General features: G+C 40.8%; 1 protein-coding gene across 6 annotated transcripts in view; it reads right to left on the reverse strand.

Moving 5' to 3' along the window:
• Positions 1-387: 387 nt before the first annotated feature.
• Positions 388-17222, reverse strand: part of LOC129783020 (Golgi phosphoprotein 3-like) — a 45456-nt gene continuing 28621 nt past the window's right edge. For 5 of the 6 annotated variants that reach the window (XM_055792646.1, XM_055792645.1, XM_055792649.1 and 2 more), the window contains exons 4-5: positions 14994-15108; positions 388-2091 (exon numbers count right to left, since the gene is read on the reverse strand). In XM_055792646.1, coding sequence (XP_055648621.1) covers positions 1667-2091; positions 14994-15108 — 540 coding nt within the window. In that variant the 3' untranslated portion in view covers positions 388-1666. The remainder of the gene's footprint in view (positions 2092-14993; positions 15109-17222) is intronic. The other variant, XM_055792650.1, reaches the window with a different exon arrangement.

Consider the following 17222-nt stretch of genomic DNA (forward strand, 5'->3'; position numbering starts at 1 on the left):
CTTAATATAAACGCTCCCTTTCTAATAAGGATATTAACTAAAGCTTTCAGTTAAGCAATAAAACCTTTCTAATTAGCAACAAAAAAATAAAAATTACATGCTTGCTCTGTTTCAGGCACTTTTAAGATCATAGTTTATTTACTGTAGGTAAAAAGCTAATATACAGATTAAGGGATCCCTTAAATTTCAACTCTACAGTTATATACCATCTAGTATTCTTTCTCTGAATGTTCACCAAAAAAAAAGTTTCTAAACAGCTGTAAGCCCCACTATAAATCCTCATTGTTATGAGGAAAAAAAAGATATAAATCAATGCTTAATTTGTTCAATGCATATTATTTACACTGTAAAACCAATGGGAGATAACAAGCAGTGTCAAAGAGGCAATAAGTTTTAAAAATCCAAAGTTTTATTTATTTTTTTTACAGTAGTGTGCTAATCAGCATAATTGTATATAAAAAATTAAAATATAGCAAAGCATCTCATTACAGAAATTTAAATCATCTGAACTGCAGTCATTACTCGGTAACCATTTACATGCAACACCTGCTAGGACTGACTTGACTTTTTGATTTAAAGTGTAAAATAGATTATGAGGTTTAAGAGCAAACATTAATTTGTGTACAAACAAAATTAAAAACTGCACTCAAGAATTATACTGGTCACAAGCCTCTTCCATACAGGAGGAGAAAAAAAAAAAAGTACAAAAAATGATAGAAAGCGGTCTCTATACACTAATTATCAAAGGCAATGCATAGACTGAGAATACCTGGATGGCACTGCAGACACTGGAAACAAACAGCTTTCACATACATGCTCTTTATAGGAGGCCTTTCTTTCCATCAAATGGCAATGGCTGATAGCAAATAAGGGATACCAGGTGTACAACTAAGTAGATCTTGCAAAATACTAAGATGGGGCAGTTGTTAATATATAATTTGAACTATATATACAATATAATGGAATGCATCCCATTCCAAAAATGGTTTATGAAACAAATGGACCTTTCTACAAGTAGCCTTATGACTCAGCTATCATTCTAATGAAAACATAAGTACACAAGAGACTTGTGTGAAAAGTAAAATTTATGGTGCATTTTACAGGAACTATTGACAAAGCTGCTTAATGGCATTTCTGCTTTTAAAGTAATTTTATTAGATATAATTGAAACATCTGTGTATAAAATGTCCTGACAGACACTTCAACATGGAGCTTTGGTGATTTTAAAAGGCCTTTTTTGATCTATTATGAGTTGTACTGCAGAAGTACTGATGCATGCACACATCTGTGTCAGCTGAGACTAGTGATCCAACAGCATGCACATTTCCTTCTTGAGGTACTTTTCATGTTAAATAACTTCAATAACAGTAAGATGAAAAATAGATTAAACAAAGTATTTCAGATAACTCAAACTGAATAGGAAATAGAATGCCAATATGGCAGTAAAACATTTTTCTGTTGTTTTTAAACAGGAAGGCCTCCTGTACCAGCAGACTCCTGTATGCAGATACACAGAGGAGGAGGGAATACACCACTTATAATTGCCATTAAACCAGAGCTGATTCATCATGTGAGAAGTTACAAATTACAGAAAACATGAATAGTCAATAAAAGAGAAACAACTAGTTTACATGAAAGAAAAGAGAACACTTCAGTCTGAATGCAATTATTTTGTGAAAGCTGCTACAACAGCCCACAGAACCTCATTTGTGTTGGCTTTCATACATTCAGCCTCAGGGTCTAAATCCAGAAGCTGCCTCACCCTCTTTGTGGCTAAATCATACTGCTCATCCAAAAGGGGGGCAAAAGCATTCTCCAGAACATCTGAAGCATGGGATAAATAAACAAGTGCCAGCAAGCGCTTGTCCATGCGGTGAGGGTCATTCACCCATTTGTCAAGAACTGCTTCTTGAACCTTCTTGATGAGGCGCTGTTTGATATTGTTGTTGGTGAGGGGATGCGTAGTCATGTCAAAAAGAAGGAAGTTCTGTTTCTCTGTTGTCAGTATACCTTTTTCGACTAGATTTTTAGCTAACCGTTCACGGACATTTCGCAATTGGTAGTGCAACTTCAATGGGTTCCATGTTTCACCTAAAAAAAACAAGCCAAAAAGTCAAGAGTCAGACAAAGTTTAAGCTGTACTATTACAGTGATTCTCCCCGCCGCTGCAGAATGAGCTGTCAAATTCATATAGCTGACTATTACACTAAGATATTGTGCTCATGTCAGCATTTATCTGATCTCTGACCTACCCAGATATATGCATAGAGACAGAGACCATGAGAGCCTCTTTGAGGAGTTTCAGTGTAAATTTAAAGTTTGGTGAAATGCTAGCTAAGCCATATCTTGATTAGGGATATGACAAATAAGCACTCTTTTACTGAAGGAAAAGAAGAAAAAAAAAAAAAGAAAACAACCCCCCCACACACCCCAAAAACCCCACCAAACAAAACACCAAACACAGACATGAAGAAAGAGTTAATAAAAATGAAAATAAGCATCTCCTCCAATCTTGTCCATTTGTCTACTTCCAGCATTTTATCAATTCAGAAGCTGGAAGAAGCGTCATTGCCATTCTTTCTGCCACAGAGATAAACTAATGCACACCTACCCTATATGTCCTCCTTATTTCTCTATTTCTTCAGGTTTACATTCTTCTCTCCCTTCCTGCCCCCACCAGGTGAAACAGTGACATGCACTGTGTGAGTGTGGGTGTGTGCATTACACATTGGCACATGTTGGGCAGGGGCTTTGATGTTTCTATAAAAATTATTTCTAATGTTTTTTTGTTAAGGCAGGAGAACTAGGCACTTCAGTGTGTGTGTGTGCGCACATGCATGCACGTGCGCTTAGAGGAGGGAATTTTAAAAACACAAAATCAGCATCAACAGCTACTGAGAAAGCTAAAGTTGCTAAGCACTGAGAAATCCATCTTTGCCCAAGAGTTTACTTAACAAGCTACAATTTTAGGTCCAGCTTACCTAAGTATTTATTGTAAGTATTCAAATCCCCTCTTCATATAGAAAGCCTATGCACTTAAGAGGCAAGGGAAGAAACAGCATAAAGTATTTCTTACATAGATGGGGGGTTTCCCCATAAATGATGTGAGAATTTCTATATCAGAAAGTTTTTTTAAAAAAAATCATTGGTTAACAAATAATAATAATACACAGATTACTTTAAGGTTTTTCCCATTGTGATGGAAGGTGACACTGTATCCAAGTAACAGACAAGTAAACAAATGAGGTGACACCAACTGCATAGTGAAAGGTAGAGAACCCACCCAGGCCTGAACTCCATAAGTCCCTGTAAGAATCACATTCTCATTGAATATGATTCCCCCTGCTTGACCATCAATGAAGCTATCACAGACACACACACACACAAAAATAATAGTAATCTCCCTACACTGTTTCACAGGGCAAAAGTAATTTCCTAGATGTTTCCAAATTTGTTAGGTAGATGTGGCTATACAATAATAAAAATCAGTACTGTGGTGACATCTTGTGACCAATCTCCTCAATTACACAGTCACGTTGTTCAGACAGATGTTTGTTACATCTACAGGAAGACCTGACATTTTTATCCAAACATCTGTTTTCTCTGTACTTGCTTCCCTTAGAGGCTATCTTATAAACAAGATCAGCCTGGCAAACATCACCTTAAATGTCCATATAAATATTTCCATGATGTCTTTGAATACTAACTTCAATCAGCATTCTTTGCATCACTGATAATTATGGATAGAGTCACTATTTTCCAGGATCAGGACCTAAAGCAAAATTCTAAGAGTTTATCAAAACCCAAAATAAACCACCAAAATATTTTTTTTCAAAGGGAAGTTCTCTAAACTATAGGAAATGCAAACAACCCTAATGCCATCTAAGAATTAGTAATTAAATACCCATGTGTAAATAAAAATGATTGATCTAAGTCTCAGCCACAGCACTGACAATAACTCTTCCCAGAGCCAAATACTTAGCAGGGTCAGGAAAACCTTAACTTAGCTCAAGGAAAACTTACAACATTGTTCATTCATTAGCTGACCTTTTTTGAATCAGTACTAACTTGATTTGCTCTGCACTGTGAAATGTCAGCACAAATTATGTAATTTGGACAAGAAAAATTGTTTTTGCAGTCTGTAAAAGTGGAAGAGAGCTGAGCAAGAAATAAACTGCAAGGCTACACAGCAGCCATGCCCCTTACTGACTGCAAGGTGCCCCTTGCTTTATTCTCCTCTCTCCCCCCTCTGTCTGACCATCAAGGAGCAAGAGGGGAGGGATGGCAAGGGCACCAAGCATGAACTGTATGTGAATATGCAAGGACGTCTGCTTCTGGTGGTACAGGACAAATGGGAAGAACATAACGAAAATGAAGGCAGAGGAAGCTGGAGGGATTTTGCTCATTTTTATACTCTTATTACAAGTAACAAATATATTTAGATAGACAAATTCAAGTCTCGATACCTCTTACCTCCAAAAGTCATATTGTTGACAAAACAGTGGGGTTTTTTTCCTGTACTGTTTGCACACCTAAGTACAGCTCTGACCTACTCCAGGGAAAATGCATTTTGTGTTTTTTGTAAAAACAGACAAACCTCAGTGATGAATTCTGTCTACAGAAAAAAACTAAAAAAAGAACCCCAAATGAAAAAACAACCCATGTCCTGGTTTCAGCTGGGACAGAGTTAATTTTCTTCTTAGTAGCTGGTGCAGTGCTGTGTTTTGGCTTTGGTGTGAGAATGATGTTGATAAGACACAGATGTTTTTGGTTGTTGCTGGGTAATGTTTATACTAAGTCAAGGACTTTTCAGTTTCTCAGGCCCTGCCAGGGAGAAGGCTGGAGTGGCACAAGAAATTGGGAGGGAATACAGCCAGACAGCTGACCCAAAATAGCCAAAGGGATATTCCATACCATAGAATGCCATGCTCAGTATATAAACTGGGTGGGGGAGGGGTTGGCCGGGGCCTGTCGATCGCTGACAAGGGACTAGCTGGGCATTGGTAGGGCGGGTGGTGAGCAATTGTATTGTGCATCACTTGTTTCCTTTTCTCCCTTCCCTTAGTATTTTATTCTTCTCCCCTTCTCCCTCCTATTCATTACAACTCATTATTATTATTGTTATTACTACTATTATAGTTTGGTTTCCCCCCTTATTTTATTTTAATTATTAAATTGCTCTTATCTCAACCCTTGAGTTTTACATTCCTTCCCGATTCTCCTCTGTGTGTGTGTGTGTGTGTGCGCGTGCGCACACGTGCGTGCGTGCGTGGTAATTAGTTATTGGCTGGGGTTAAATCACGACAGTCCTTTGGGGCACCCAACATGGGGAACAAGGGGTTGAGATAATGACACGTCTGACTAGGGTGTGTTAAAACAAAATTGTTATAAATATTCTTTGTAGTGGTTTAATAGTCACTGGCCACAGTGTTTTTTTCTTTGTTCTCAGAGTTGCTGCTCATGATCTCAGGGTCGCATTATGTACTTTACTTGCTGTATGTGTTCCCTGTGATGCTGTTTATGATCCATGGGGCCTGGGCTAAAGTTATCATTGTGTTATACTTTATAGTACTGGCTTCTGATATGATAGACTCGCTGGCCATGAAACTAATCTCGTGTACTCAGTCAGTATTGCCGTCGCCCCTATTCGGGCGCCCTCTGGTGGGGATTATTGATAAGTGCACCCTTAGCTTTTCCTTTTTGGAGAGTCAATTATGCAATCTATCATTCTACATTTTCCCCTTCTCTAGGCCAATTACAGAAGTGTTTAAGGCTTTTGAAAATTTTGAATATACTTGGGATGTTGAGACCAGAATATTGGTGGCCCTGATTCTATTGCTGGGAATGCTGAATGTGGTTCAAACCTTGTTGAGAATTAAGCAACTAGCTGTGACAATTCCAACCCCTGCAACAAGCACTGAAGCCATTCAAACCCCAGCAATAGGTACTGTGTCTACTGCAACCGCTGCAACAAGCATTGCAGCTACTTAAACTTGGCTATAAGCATCTTGGCTAATCAAAACCCAGCAAGTGGCACTACAACTACTCCAGACCCCACGACGAGCGATGAAGAGGACCAACTCGTGCTGGTATCAGGCACTCCTATACACAAGAAGAGATGGACACACAAAACAGCTCATTTAGTAAAGGAAGATAAAGCAGGGCCACCACAGGAAGAGAAGGAAGAGGCAGAACAAGAGGAAACCACTTAATCCTATCCCTGAACGAGCTGCAGGATATGCAAAAATATTTTAGCCATCAACCAGGTGAACACACTGTCACCTGGTTCCTTCAGTGCTGGAATAATGGGGCTAATAGATTGGAATTAGAGGGTAGGGAAGCCAAGCAGCTGGGGTCACTTTCTAGGGAAGGGGGCACTGACAAGGCAATTGGAAAAGGGACACAAGTCCTCAGACTCTGGAGACAACTCTTGTCAAGCATGAAGGAAAGGTATCCTTTCAAGAAGGATATTACATGTCACCCAGGCAAGCGGACTACAATGGAGAAATGTAACCAGTACCTGAGGAATTTAGCCATGCTAGATATGATTTATTATGACCTGAACAATGCACAGTTACCAAGAGATCCTGATGAAGTCCTATGCACACAACCCATGTGCTGGAAATTTGTAGAGAGTGCACCAGTGTCATATGCAAACTCATTGCCAATAATTAGCTGGAAATCTGATGCACAACCAACAGTGAAGTGATTCGCCATCTCCAGGGCTACAAAGATAGCATCTCTACCTCCCTCATCTCAGCTGTGGGGGTAGTAGTTCATCATATCAAAGAAGATAGATCCTACTCTCCAACTTTATGGACCCACATATCAGCTATTAACAGCAAGAACCCTTCTGCTTGAGAGGGAGAATATAGGAGATAGACACCACAGGGTACCCTGTGGTTTTACCTGTGGGACCACAGACATGATATGAGGAGGTTGGATGGAAAACCTACCTCAGTCCTAGAAGCACGGGTATGTGAATCACAAGGAAAAGGTCTTTTCCAACCTAAATCATTCTATGAAACACAATTGTGAATAGGGGTTCTTTTAGGAAGGTTGCTGCTCCAATATCTAGTGGGCAGTTTCCCAGAGTGGAAAGGCTGATTTTACTCTTGATCCTGTGAAAAGGAATTCTAATCAGTTTTTACAAGACATAAATAGGCAAGATCGCAATTGCTCCACAGTACAGCTGCTTTGCACTGCTTGCTGCCATGGTAGAGAATCCTATGAACAGGATTAGGGGGACCCTGCCTCCAGCCAGGTGGAGGCCAGGGATAATTGGGTTTAGTGGACTGTGTGGATCTGATGGCCTGGCACATCAGACCCACAGGAATATAAAGCTCTAATAGACACCAGTGCACAGTGTACTGTAACACCATCAAGCTATGAAGGGGCAGAACCAATTAGTATTTCTGGAGTGACAGGGAAATCCCAACAGCTAACTGTATTGGAGGCTGAAAAAAGCCACATTGGGAATGAGGGGCAAAAACTCATCCCATTGTGACTGGCCCAGAGGCTCTGCATCCTTGGCATAGACTGTCTCAGGGGAGGGTATCTCAAGGATCCAAAAGGTGGGCTTCTGGTATAGCTGCCTCGGAGACGGAGGAAATTAAGCAGCTTTCTACTTTGCCTGGCCTTTCAGAAGACCCTTCTGTTGAGGGGTTACTGAAGGTTGAAGAACAACAGGTGCCGATCACTACCACAGCGGTGCACTGGCGGCAATACCACACCAACCGAGACTCCCTGATTCCTATCCATAAGCTGATTCGTTGACTAGAAAGCCAAGGAGTGATCAGCAGATCTGCTCACCCTTTAATAGCCCCATATGGCCAGTGCAAAATTCTAATGGAGAATGGAGACTAACAGTGGACTATTGTGGCCTGAATGAAGTCACGCTGCCATTGAGTGCTGCCGTAGCAGACATGCTAGAACTTCAATATGAACTGGAATGAAAGGCAGCCAAGTGGTATGCCACTACTGATATTGCAAATGCGTTTTACTCTATCCCTTTGGCTGCGGAGTTCAGGCCATAGTTTGCCTTCACTTGGAGGGGTGTCCAATGCACCTCGAATGGACTCCCCCGGGGGTGGAAACACAGCCCTACCATCTGCCATGGACTGATCCAGGCTGCCCTGGAACAGGGTGAAGCTCCGGAACATCTGCAGTATATTGATGACATCATCATATGGGGCGATACAGCAGAAGAAGATTTTGAGAAAGGGGAGAAGATAGTCCAAATCCTTCTGAAAGCTGGTTTTGCCATAACACAGAGTAAGGTCAAGGGACCTGCACAGGAGATCCAGGTTTTGGGGAATAAAATGGCAACATGGACGTCGTGAAATCCCAATGGATGTGATCAACAAAATAACAGCTGTCTCCACCAACTAGAAAGAAACACAGGCTTTCTTAGGCACTGTGGGTTTTTGGAGAATGCACATTCCAAACTGCAGTCTGATTGTAAACCCTCTCTATCAAGTTATCTGAGAAAAGAATGATTTCAAATGGGTCCGTGAGTAACAACAAGCCTTTGAATGTTGGCTGAGGCCTGTCAATCGCTGCTTGAGGACTGGCTGGACACTGGTAAGCGGATATTGGGCAATTATATTGTGCATCACTTGTTTCCTTTTCTCCCTTCCCTTTGTTTTTTATTCCTCTCCCCTTCTCCCTCCTTTTGATTATAATTTTTATTGGTTTTATTTTATTTTATTTCAACTATTTGTTTTCTTATCTGTCACCAGCTACTAGAGTAGTAAATTAACTCTATCCCAGCTGAAACCAGGACAGGATGGTACAGGATTTATTAATCACTTGGCTGCCTTTCATTCCAGTTCATATTGAAGTTCTAGCATGTCTGCTACGGCAGCACTCAATGGCAGCGTGACTTCATTCAGGCCACAATAGTCCACTGTTAGTCTCCATTCTCCATTAGAATTTTGCACTGGCCATATGGGGCTATTAAAGGGTGAGCAGATCTGCTGATCACTCCTTGGCTTTCTAGTCAACGAATCAGCTTATGGATAGGAATCAGGGAGTCTCGGTTGGTGTGGTATTGCCGCCAGTGCACCGCTGTGGTAGTGATCGGCACCTGTTGTTCTTCAACCTTCAGTAACCCCTCAACAGAAGGGTCTTCTGAAAGGCCAGGCAAAGTAGAAAGCTGCTTAATTTCCTCCATCTCCGAGGCAGCTATACCAGAAGCCCACCTTTTGGATCCTTGAGATACCCTCCCCTGAGATAGTCTATGCCAAGGATGCAGAGCCTCTGGGCCAGTCACAATGGGATGATTTTGCCACTCACTCCCAATCAGGCTCATTTCAGCATCCAGTACAGTTAGCTGTTGAGATCCTCCTATCACTCCAGAAATACTAATTGGTTCTGCCCCTTCATACCTTGGTGGTATTCGAGTACACTGTGCACCAGTATCTACTAGAGCTTTATATTCCTGTGGGTCTGATGTGCCAGGCCATTGGATCCACACAGTCCAATAAACCCAGTTATCCCCGTCCTCCAGCTGGCTGGAGGCAGGGTCCCTCTAATCTTGGTCATAGGGCTCCCCACTAGGACAGGAAGTGGTATGAGGTGGTGTACTGGTTTCAGCTGGGATGGAGTTAATTTTCTTCCTAGTAGCTAGTACAGTGCTGGGTTTTGGCTATGATGTGAGAACAATGTTGATAACCACACTGATGTTTTTAGTTGTTGCTATGTAATGTTTATAGTAAGTCAAGGACTTTTTGGTTTCTTGGGCCTTGCCAGCGAGAAGACTGGAGTGGCACAAGGAAGTGGGAGGGGACACAGCCAGGACAGCTGACCTGAACCAGCCAAAGAGGTATTCCATACCATGGGACATCATGCTTGGTATATAAACTTGGAGTGTTAGCTGGGGCCTGGGGATCATTGCTGGGGGACTGGCTGGGCATCGGTCAGTGGGTGGTAAGCAGCTGTAATTTGCATCACTTGGTTTGTTTTCCTTTTCCCTTCCTTTGGATTTTACCCTTTTTCCCCACCTTTCCTTCCTAATTGTTATTGTTATTACTGTTGTTCTTATCTTTTTATTCTGCTTAAATTATTAAATTGTTCTTATCTCAGCCCTCGAGTTTTACATTCCTTTCTGATTCTCCTCCCCATCTTTCCGGGTTGTGGGGAGTGAACAAGTGGCTGCGTGGTGTTTGGTTGCTGGTAGTGTTTGGTTGCCAGCCAGGATTAAACCACAACACGTGGACATAGCATGGAGTAGTTCTGCTCACTTATGTCTTATAAAAATGGATTAGAATTCCTTTTCACAGGGCCAAGAGTAATGTCAGCCCTATCACTCCATCTGGAAAACTGTCTGGAGACTGGAGCAGCAGCCTTCCTGGAAGACTCCTTGTTTGTGATTGTTTTTTTCATTGTAGTTCACGCACTTGTGCCTTCAGGACTGAGGTAGGTTTTCCATCCCTCCTCCTCATGTCCCGTCCATGGTCTTGCAGATAGAACTAGAGCATACCCTGTGGTGTCTATCTCCTATATTCTCACTTCAAAAGAGAAGGTCATCTACAGTTGATACCTGAGATGCGGGCTTGTAGTGGTGGAGAGAAGGAGATATTCTCCTCAAGCCGCTGGTCCAGTCTCTCTACAGATGAGATGATGGAGGTAGAGTATCCTGATTTCAGCTGGGATGGAGTTAATTTTCTTTTTAGGAGCTAGTACAGTGCTGTGTTTTGGCTCTGATGTGAGAACAATGTTGATAACACACTGATGTTTTTAGTTGCTGCTAGGTAATGTTTATACTAAGTCAAGGACTGTTCAGTTTCTCAGGCCTTGCCAGCGAGAAGGCTGGAGGGGCACAAGGAATTGGGAGGGGACACAGCCAGGACAGCTGACCCGAACTAGCCAAAGGGATATTCCATACCATGGGATGTCATGCTTGGTATATAAATGCAGGAGGTTGGCTGGGGCAGGGCAGACCATTTCTTGGGGACTGGCTGGGCATCAGTCAGCAGGTGCTGAGCAGGTGTATTGTGTATCACTTGTTTTCTTTCTCCCTTTCCTTTTGGGTTTTATTCTTTCCCCCCCACCCTTTCATTATAACTGTTATTGTCATTATTGTTATTATTGTTCTTTTGTTTTTATTCTATTTCAATTATTAAATTATTCATATCTCAACTCTCAAGTTTTACATTCCTTTCCAATTCTCCTCCCCATCCCTCTGGGTGAGGGGGGAGTGAGTGAGCAGCTGCGTGGTACTTAATTACCAGAAAGGCTTAAACCATGACATAGAGACGCATTCTTCATAGTGTCAGAGATGACGAAGCGCTTCATCCACCACTGGTGGTACAGTGTCTGACCAACCCATTACTGCCAATGAGTATATATACTGATGGTGCGCTCTGTATCAATTTCCGCCACATGGGTCGTGTGCATTGGACTTGATCAGGATCTATGGGTGCCTGTGGGTCGTCCAGGCTATAACAGATCATCTCTTTCACAGCTAATTCCCTCAGGTACTGGATACCCTTCTATATTGGAATCCACTTGCTTGGGCAACATGTAATATCCTCCTTGAAGGAATACCTTTCCTAAACACTTGACAGAAGTCACTTCCAGAGGCTGAGGACTTGCGCTCCTTTTCCAATTGCCCTATCAATGCCCCCTTCTTTAGAAAGTGATCCCAGCTGCTTGGCTTCCCTACCCTCCAAGTCTATACTATGAGCCCCATTATCCCAGCATCGAAGCAACCATGTGACAATGTGTTCACCTGTTTGACAGGCATAATCTTTCCACATATCCCGCAGTTCACTCAGAGATAGGGATTGGGAGGTTACCTCTTGTTCACCTTCTTCATCTTGTTCCTGTGATGGGTCTGCTCCTTCATTCTCCTTTACCAAATGAGCTGCTTTCTGTTTCCATTTCTTCTTATCTACATGAGCCACTGACACTGACCAGGTTGGTCTTCTGCATCACTCATTTTGGGGACTGAGGTAGCTGCAATGCCTGCCACGGGGGCTGGAGTGGCCGCAGAGGCTGGAGCAGCTACAGCACCTGCAGGAGCTGGAGTGGGGACTGGAGCGAGGAAAGGAGCAGTTGCAGCACCTGCCGCAGGGACTAGAGCAGCTGTTATTTCCGCCATGTAGGCTAGAGTAGTAATTAGTCACTTAAAATTCCAGCAAGCCCAGGAGATGAAAAGCACATTCAGTATTCATATCACTAAGGTCAGGACCTGCACTCTGGTGATTCCAGCTGACCAAAGATACTCAGGATATCCTAAATCCTAAATGTTTCACTAATTAGCCCTAAGGGAAAGGGGGAGGTGTGGACCCCACCCATAAGCTGACTCTCTGGGAAAACAAAGCCAAAGGTACAATTGTTGGCATTCCCCCCCAGGGGTCGCCAGATACACAGAGGGGACAACACCGAGTACACAGACCAGATTAGTTTCATAACCAGCATGTCTATCATATCATAAACCAGTACTATATAGTACAACACTATAATAACTTTAGCCCAGGTCCCAGAGGAAACAAACAATGCAACAGGGAACATATACTGTAAGTAAACTAACACAACCCTGGGACCATGAGCAGCAACTTCAAAAGCAGAGAAACCAGCATTGTAGCCAATGATTATTAATCCAATACAATGAACACTGACAACAATTTTTATTCTAATGCAGTCTGATTAGACCTGTTGCTATCTCAACCCTTCATGCTCCACGTTGGGTGCCAAAAAGGACGATTATGGTTTAACCCTGGCTGGTAATTAAGTACCACGCAGCCGCTTGCTTGCTCCCCCCTCACCCAGAGGGATGGGGAGGAGAATCGGAAAGGAGCGTAAAACTCAAGGGTTGAGATAAGAACAATTTAATAGTTGAAATAGAATAAATATGAAAGAACAATAATAACAATGATGACAGTAACAGTTATAATGAAAAGGGGGAGGGAAAGAATAACATCCAGAGGGAAAGGAAGAAAGAAACAAGTGATACACAATGCAACTGCTCACCACCTGCTGACCAATGCCCAGCCAGTCCCCCAAGGAACGATCTGCCCTGCCTCAGCCAACCCCCTGGGTTTATATACCAAGCACGACATCCCATGGTATGGAATACCCCTTTGGCTAGTTCAGGTCAGCTGTCCTGACTGTGTCCCCTCCCAATTCCTTGTGCCCCTCCAGTCTTCTCGCTGGCAGGGCCTGAGAAACTGAACAGTCCTTGACTTAGCATAAACATTACCTAGCAGCAACTAAAAACATCAGTGTGCTATGATATATAAGGGTTAAAAGAACAAGAGATTGGTCAACTTTGGTGAGTCGGTAGGGGTTTACTAACCTTCATAGGATGTAGGGAAGATACTTAGTTGCTACCTATTTGTGGTCTGGGAGTTTAGATAAGGGGATGTAGAACCATAAGGATATGTCATAAATAACCTTGAACAATGATAAACGAGGACTACAAAGGAAGAGATACATTTTCTTTAACTAAAGAACAGGATGGTGTGTGTCAGAACAATAAGATAAGAAGTTTTAAGTCAGCAGAAATGAACTGCTATGTGTGGAGGTGGAAAAATATGTAAAACGTTTCAGGAAATAGTTTAAATATGTATTAGTTTTCCAGGAAATGTTATGCATATGTATTAGGTTGCAGCATAAAAATAGTGAGAACCAGAGCTGAGGTGTGCATACTAGGAGGAGCAATCCCCTATACACCCTGTGCTGCAAATAAAGAATACCTGATTAACAACGACTCTGTTGTTGTTGAGTTTTATCTTGGAATTCTGGCCCAGCCGCACCTAGCCTCCCGCTTCAGCGAGGAGTGCTTGAAAGCAAGGGGGCTTGAAAACTCCAAATTTTGGTATCAGTTATGAACATTGTTGTCACATCAGAGCCAAAACACAGCACTGTACTAGCTCCTAAGAAGATAATTAACTCCATCCCAGCGGAATCCAGGACATTATTTCAACCCTTGAATTTTACATTCCTTCACAATTCTCCTCCCCATCCCTTGGGGTGGTGGTGTATGAGCAAGCAGCTGCATGGTACTTATTTACTGGCTGGGGTTAAACCATGACACCCCAATAAAAGCACTACATGTTAAAATATGGTCATTGTTAATTCCAGTTTAATTTATGCAGCCTGAGAATACAAACATTCGTGAGGTACATGAAAAGTGTTAACTGCAGTTGTAAAGATGAAATCTAATTGACATTTCATTTTTTTTGGCAACAATTTATTAGCTTTACAGGAAGAGCTGTGTGCAAAGTACATCTTGAAGACTTTGTTTTGAAGAACTAGAAGCATCTAATATTTGAAAATATTTGCTACATTTTTCCAGTTAATGGACAAATAGAAAGAAGTCCTGATTCTTTATTGTTTCTTTATGATTAATGGCCAAATCACCCTCAATTTTTACATCTGAACAGTGAGCTCCTTATTGCCTTTCTTTATCAAATATATGAATTCTGAATCCATACAGCTATACTCTAAACTTCCATTAACCCTCATTTCCAATTACAGAGAAAGGCAGTTTTATCTCCAGGATGCAGTCCTGATTTACTTCAGTCAGTGGAAGACACCTCTTCCACAGAGTAGAGATGTTCTCTGACACTTCCATCTCGATCCTTTCTGTACCAAGTTAAGTAAAAAGCAAGTTACTTACATTTGTTTAAATCAGGGGTCCTCAAACTTTTTAACCAGGGGGCCGGCACGCGGATGAAGTGGCAGGCAGTCATCTGCGACTGCTTGGTTTCCCCCCCCAACCCCCGGCAGGGGGGGCGGGGGGGTTCTGTAAATACCAGGGGCTGGATTGAGGACCCTGGGGGGCCGTATCCGGCCCATGGGCCGTAGTTTGAGGACCCCTGGTTTAAATGCTAGAATCAATAAGAGACTACTTTAGAGGACAGACCAATTAACTTTTCTTGCATACTATCTCCCCAAGAATCTTACAGTATAATCTCTAGTGATGCCAGATAATTAGCTTTATTGAGGGAGAAAAAAGCAAATACGTTATGTTCAAGGCTTACCACTAAGCAGTTCAATCCAACTTTGTACTGTTTCAGGAGGTTGGGTCTCTTTTATGTGTTTCAGAGCTTCATCAAGCAGAACATCCCCTGTAGGAGCATCTGACTTGCAAATCACCTAGGATAGAATAAAAAGCAGTCAATAATTTGACTTAATTCATATACCATAAATATCCAACAATAAAACCTGGAAAAATTTACCTGTTATCAGAACTATGGAAAATTTTAAGGAGTGAGGAATATTCTCTAAGAATATGCAAGTTTAAAAAATACCTAGTTGTTTAAAAAATACTATTTTGGATTTTAATTACAAAGCTATATTAAGTGTTAAATTATCTATAACCTAAATTAACCTTAATTGACTAAAACTATAGTATTAATAACATGCTTAATACCTAATTTTTTAAGGAAGATAATCCACTAACCTGGCCAGGTCCTTCACTTCCTCCCCAAAACAAAGTATACTACAGTGTTAAATTGCTCTCTGATGACAGTCAATTTTATTGCTGCAAGTCAATTTATTCAGAATACTGCAGTTAAACAATTAGGACACATGAAATTGAGAAATCAATTAGAAAGTGAAAAAGCAGGAAAATTGGTTTTCTTCTTCAATACACTGATGGATAAAAATAGGTTCAAGACAACATCTGTAAGTATTACAACTCTGAAGAACATGTTGACCAGCAACACTACATTCCATCCACTAACAGTTAAAATACACATATTAGGCAAAATAAGGAGTTTATTGTATGTACATAATATGCAATAATAAATGCAATATCACTTAAGTTTGTTATTTAATAACTTGTAAAATTATTTGAGATCTTCCCCCAAGAGAGCATAGGAGAGAGGGAAATAAATTCATTCACAGTAACATAATAAAATTTAAGAATGTGAGTAATTGCTTGTTTACCAGTATAAGTAGTTATATAAACCATGTACAAATACTATTTTTTTCTGGTTAGGAAAACAAGAGCACCAAACTAAACCACAGATTTAACTAACCCAAGTCAATGTTTGAATAAAAGCAAAACAACAACAAAATTCTATCTTTCTTTAGGAAAAGAGGAATTACTACTTTTTCAAAGCTATTTCTCAAAATAATGATTAAATCTGGCCATTTAGTTTTACAAGTTAGAACTTTATGAGCATCAGGTAAAAAGATAACAGGCAATTGACAGAAAAACTAATACATCCAAACATTTCCATGTATACAAGAGAAGCATCAGGTGAAAGATCTTATTTTTAATAAAGCTTCACAGTAGTAAGAAAGGTGTCCTGGAAAAGCTTTAAGTATCCTACTGAAATATATGCCAAGTTCAATTTTGTTCCGTAGTTCTAATAATCCTTACAACAAACAATAAAGGAGTACAATACATTTTCATAGGGTCTGTAGATGACACTGAAATGAGTTGCAATAGTAAGACAGCTTCAATACTGGCAAGATGATCCCAAACTGAAGACGTGTACGAAGTCAATGAGATGAAATTAAAAAGAAATGCAAAGCAGTATAGTCAGGATGAGAAAACAGATGACAAATATGAAAGATATAATAAATGACTATAGTCAGGAATGGCAAAAAAATCCATCTAGTAATTCTAGCAGTAGACTATGAACCAAACGAATCAACAAAAGCCAAGTCTTTTGACAAAGTAAGAATTTCATACTAAGCTGTATTACCAGGAAATTGTTGGAGAGATCTCTGTGAATACCTAACAGGTCATATCTGGAATACTATGTCCAATTTAGATGGTGTCTTTAAAGCACAGAAACTAAGATTTTAATTAAAATCAGCAAAAATTAATCCATCCACAATGCCAGGCTAAAAAGAATGACATTTGTTTAGATCTAAAAAGAAGCATGTAAGATATTATTACAAAGAAGGTATCAAACAGTAGTTTAGGATGTCTTCTTTGGGAAAAATAAAATATACCAGCTTATTCTGGATATATGGAAGATACAGGATGTATTATCAAAAACTTCAACAGGCAAATTAAACATCCAGGGAGGTTGTTGAATTGCATTCAGTGGAGAATTTTAAGACTAAACATCTTCCAGGGAGGGACCAGAGAAACCTGATTTTCTGTTACTGCATCAAGGTTAAATGGTCTCTTGAGATACTGTCCAGATCTTCACTTTTGGAAGCTGGAGATCACTCCAACCATAAATCTCAGATATTTGGTTTTAAGAACACAAATACGTTTTGATCCAGACAATCCCTATTTGAAACTA

Source organism: Falco peregrinus, chromosome W, assembly GCF_023634155.1.
Source record: "Falco peregrinus isolate bFalPer1 chromosome W, bFalPer1.pri, whole genome shotgun sequence".
In the NCBI taxonomy this organism is placed as follows: domain Eukaryota; kingdom Metazoa; phylum Chordata; class Aves; order Falconiformes; family Falconidae; genus Falco; species Falco peregrinus.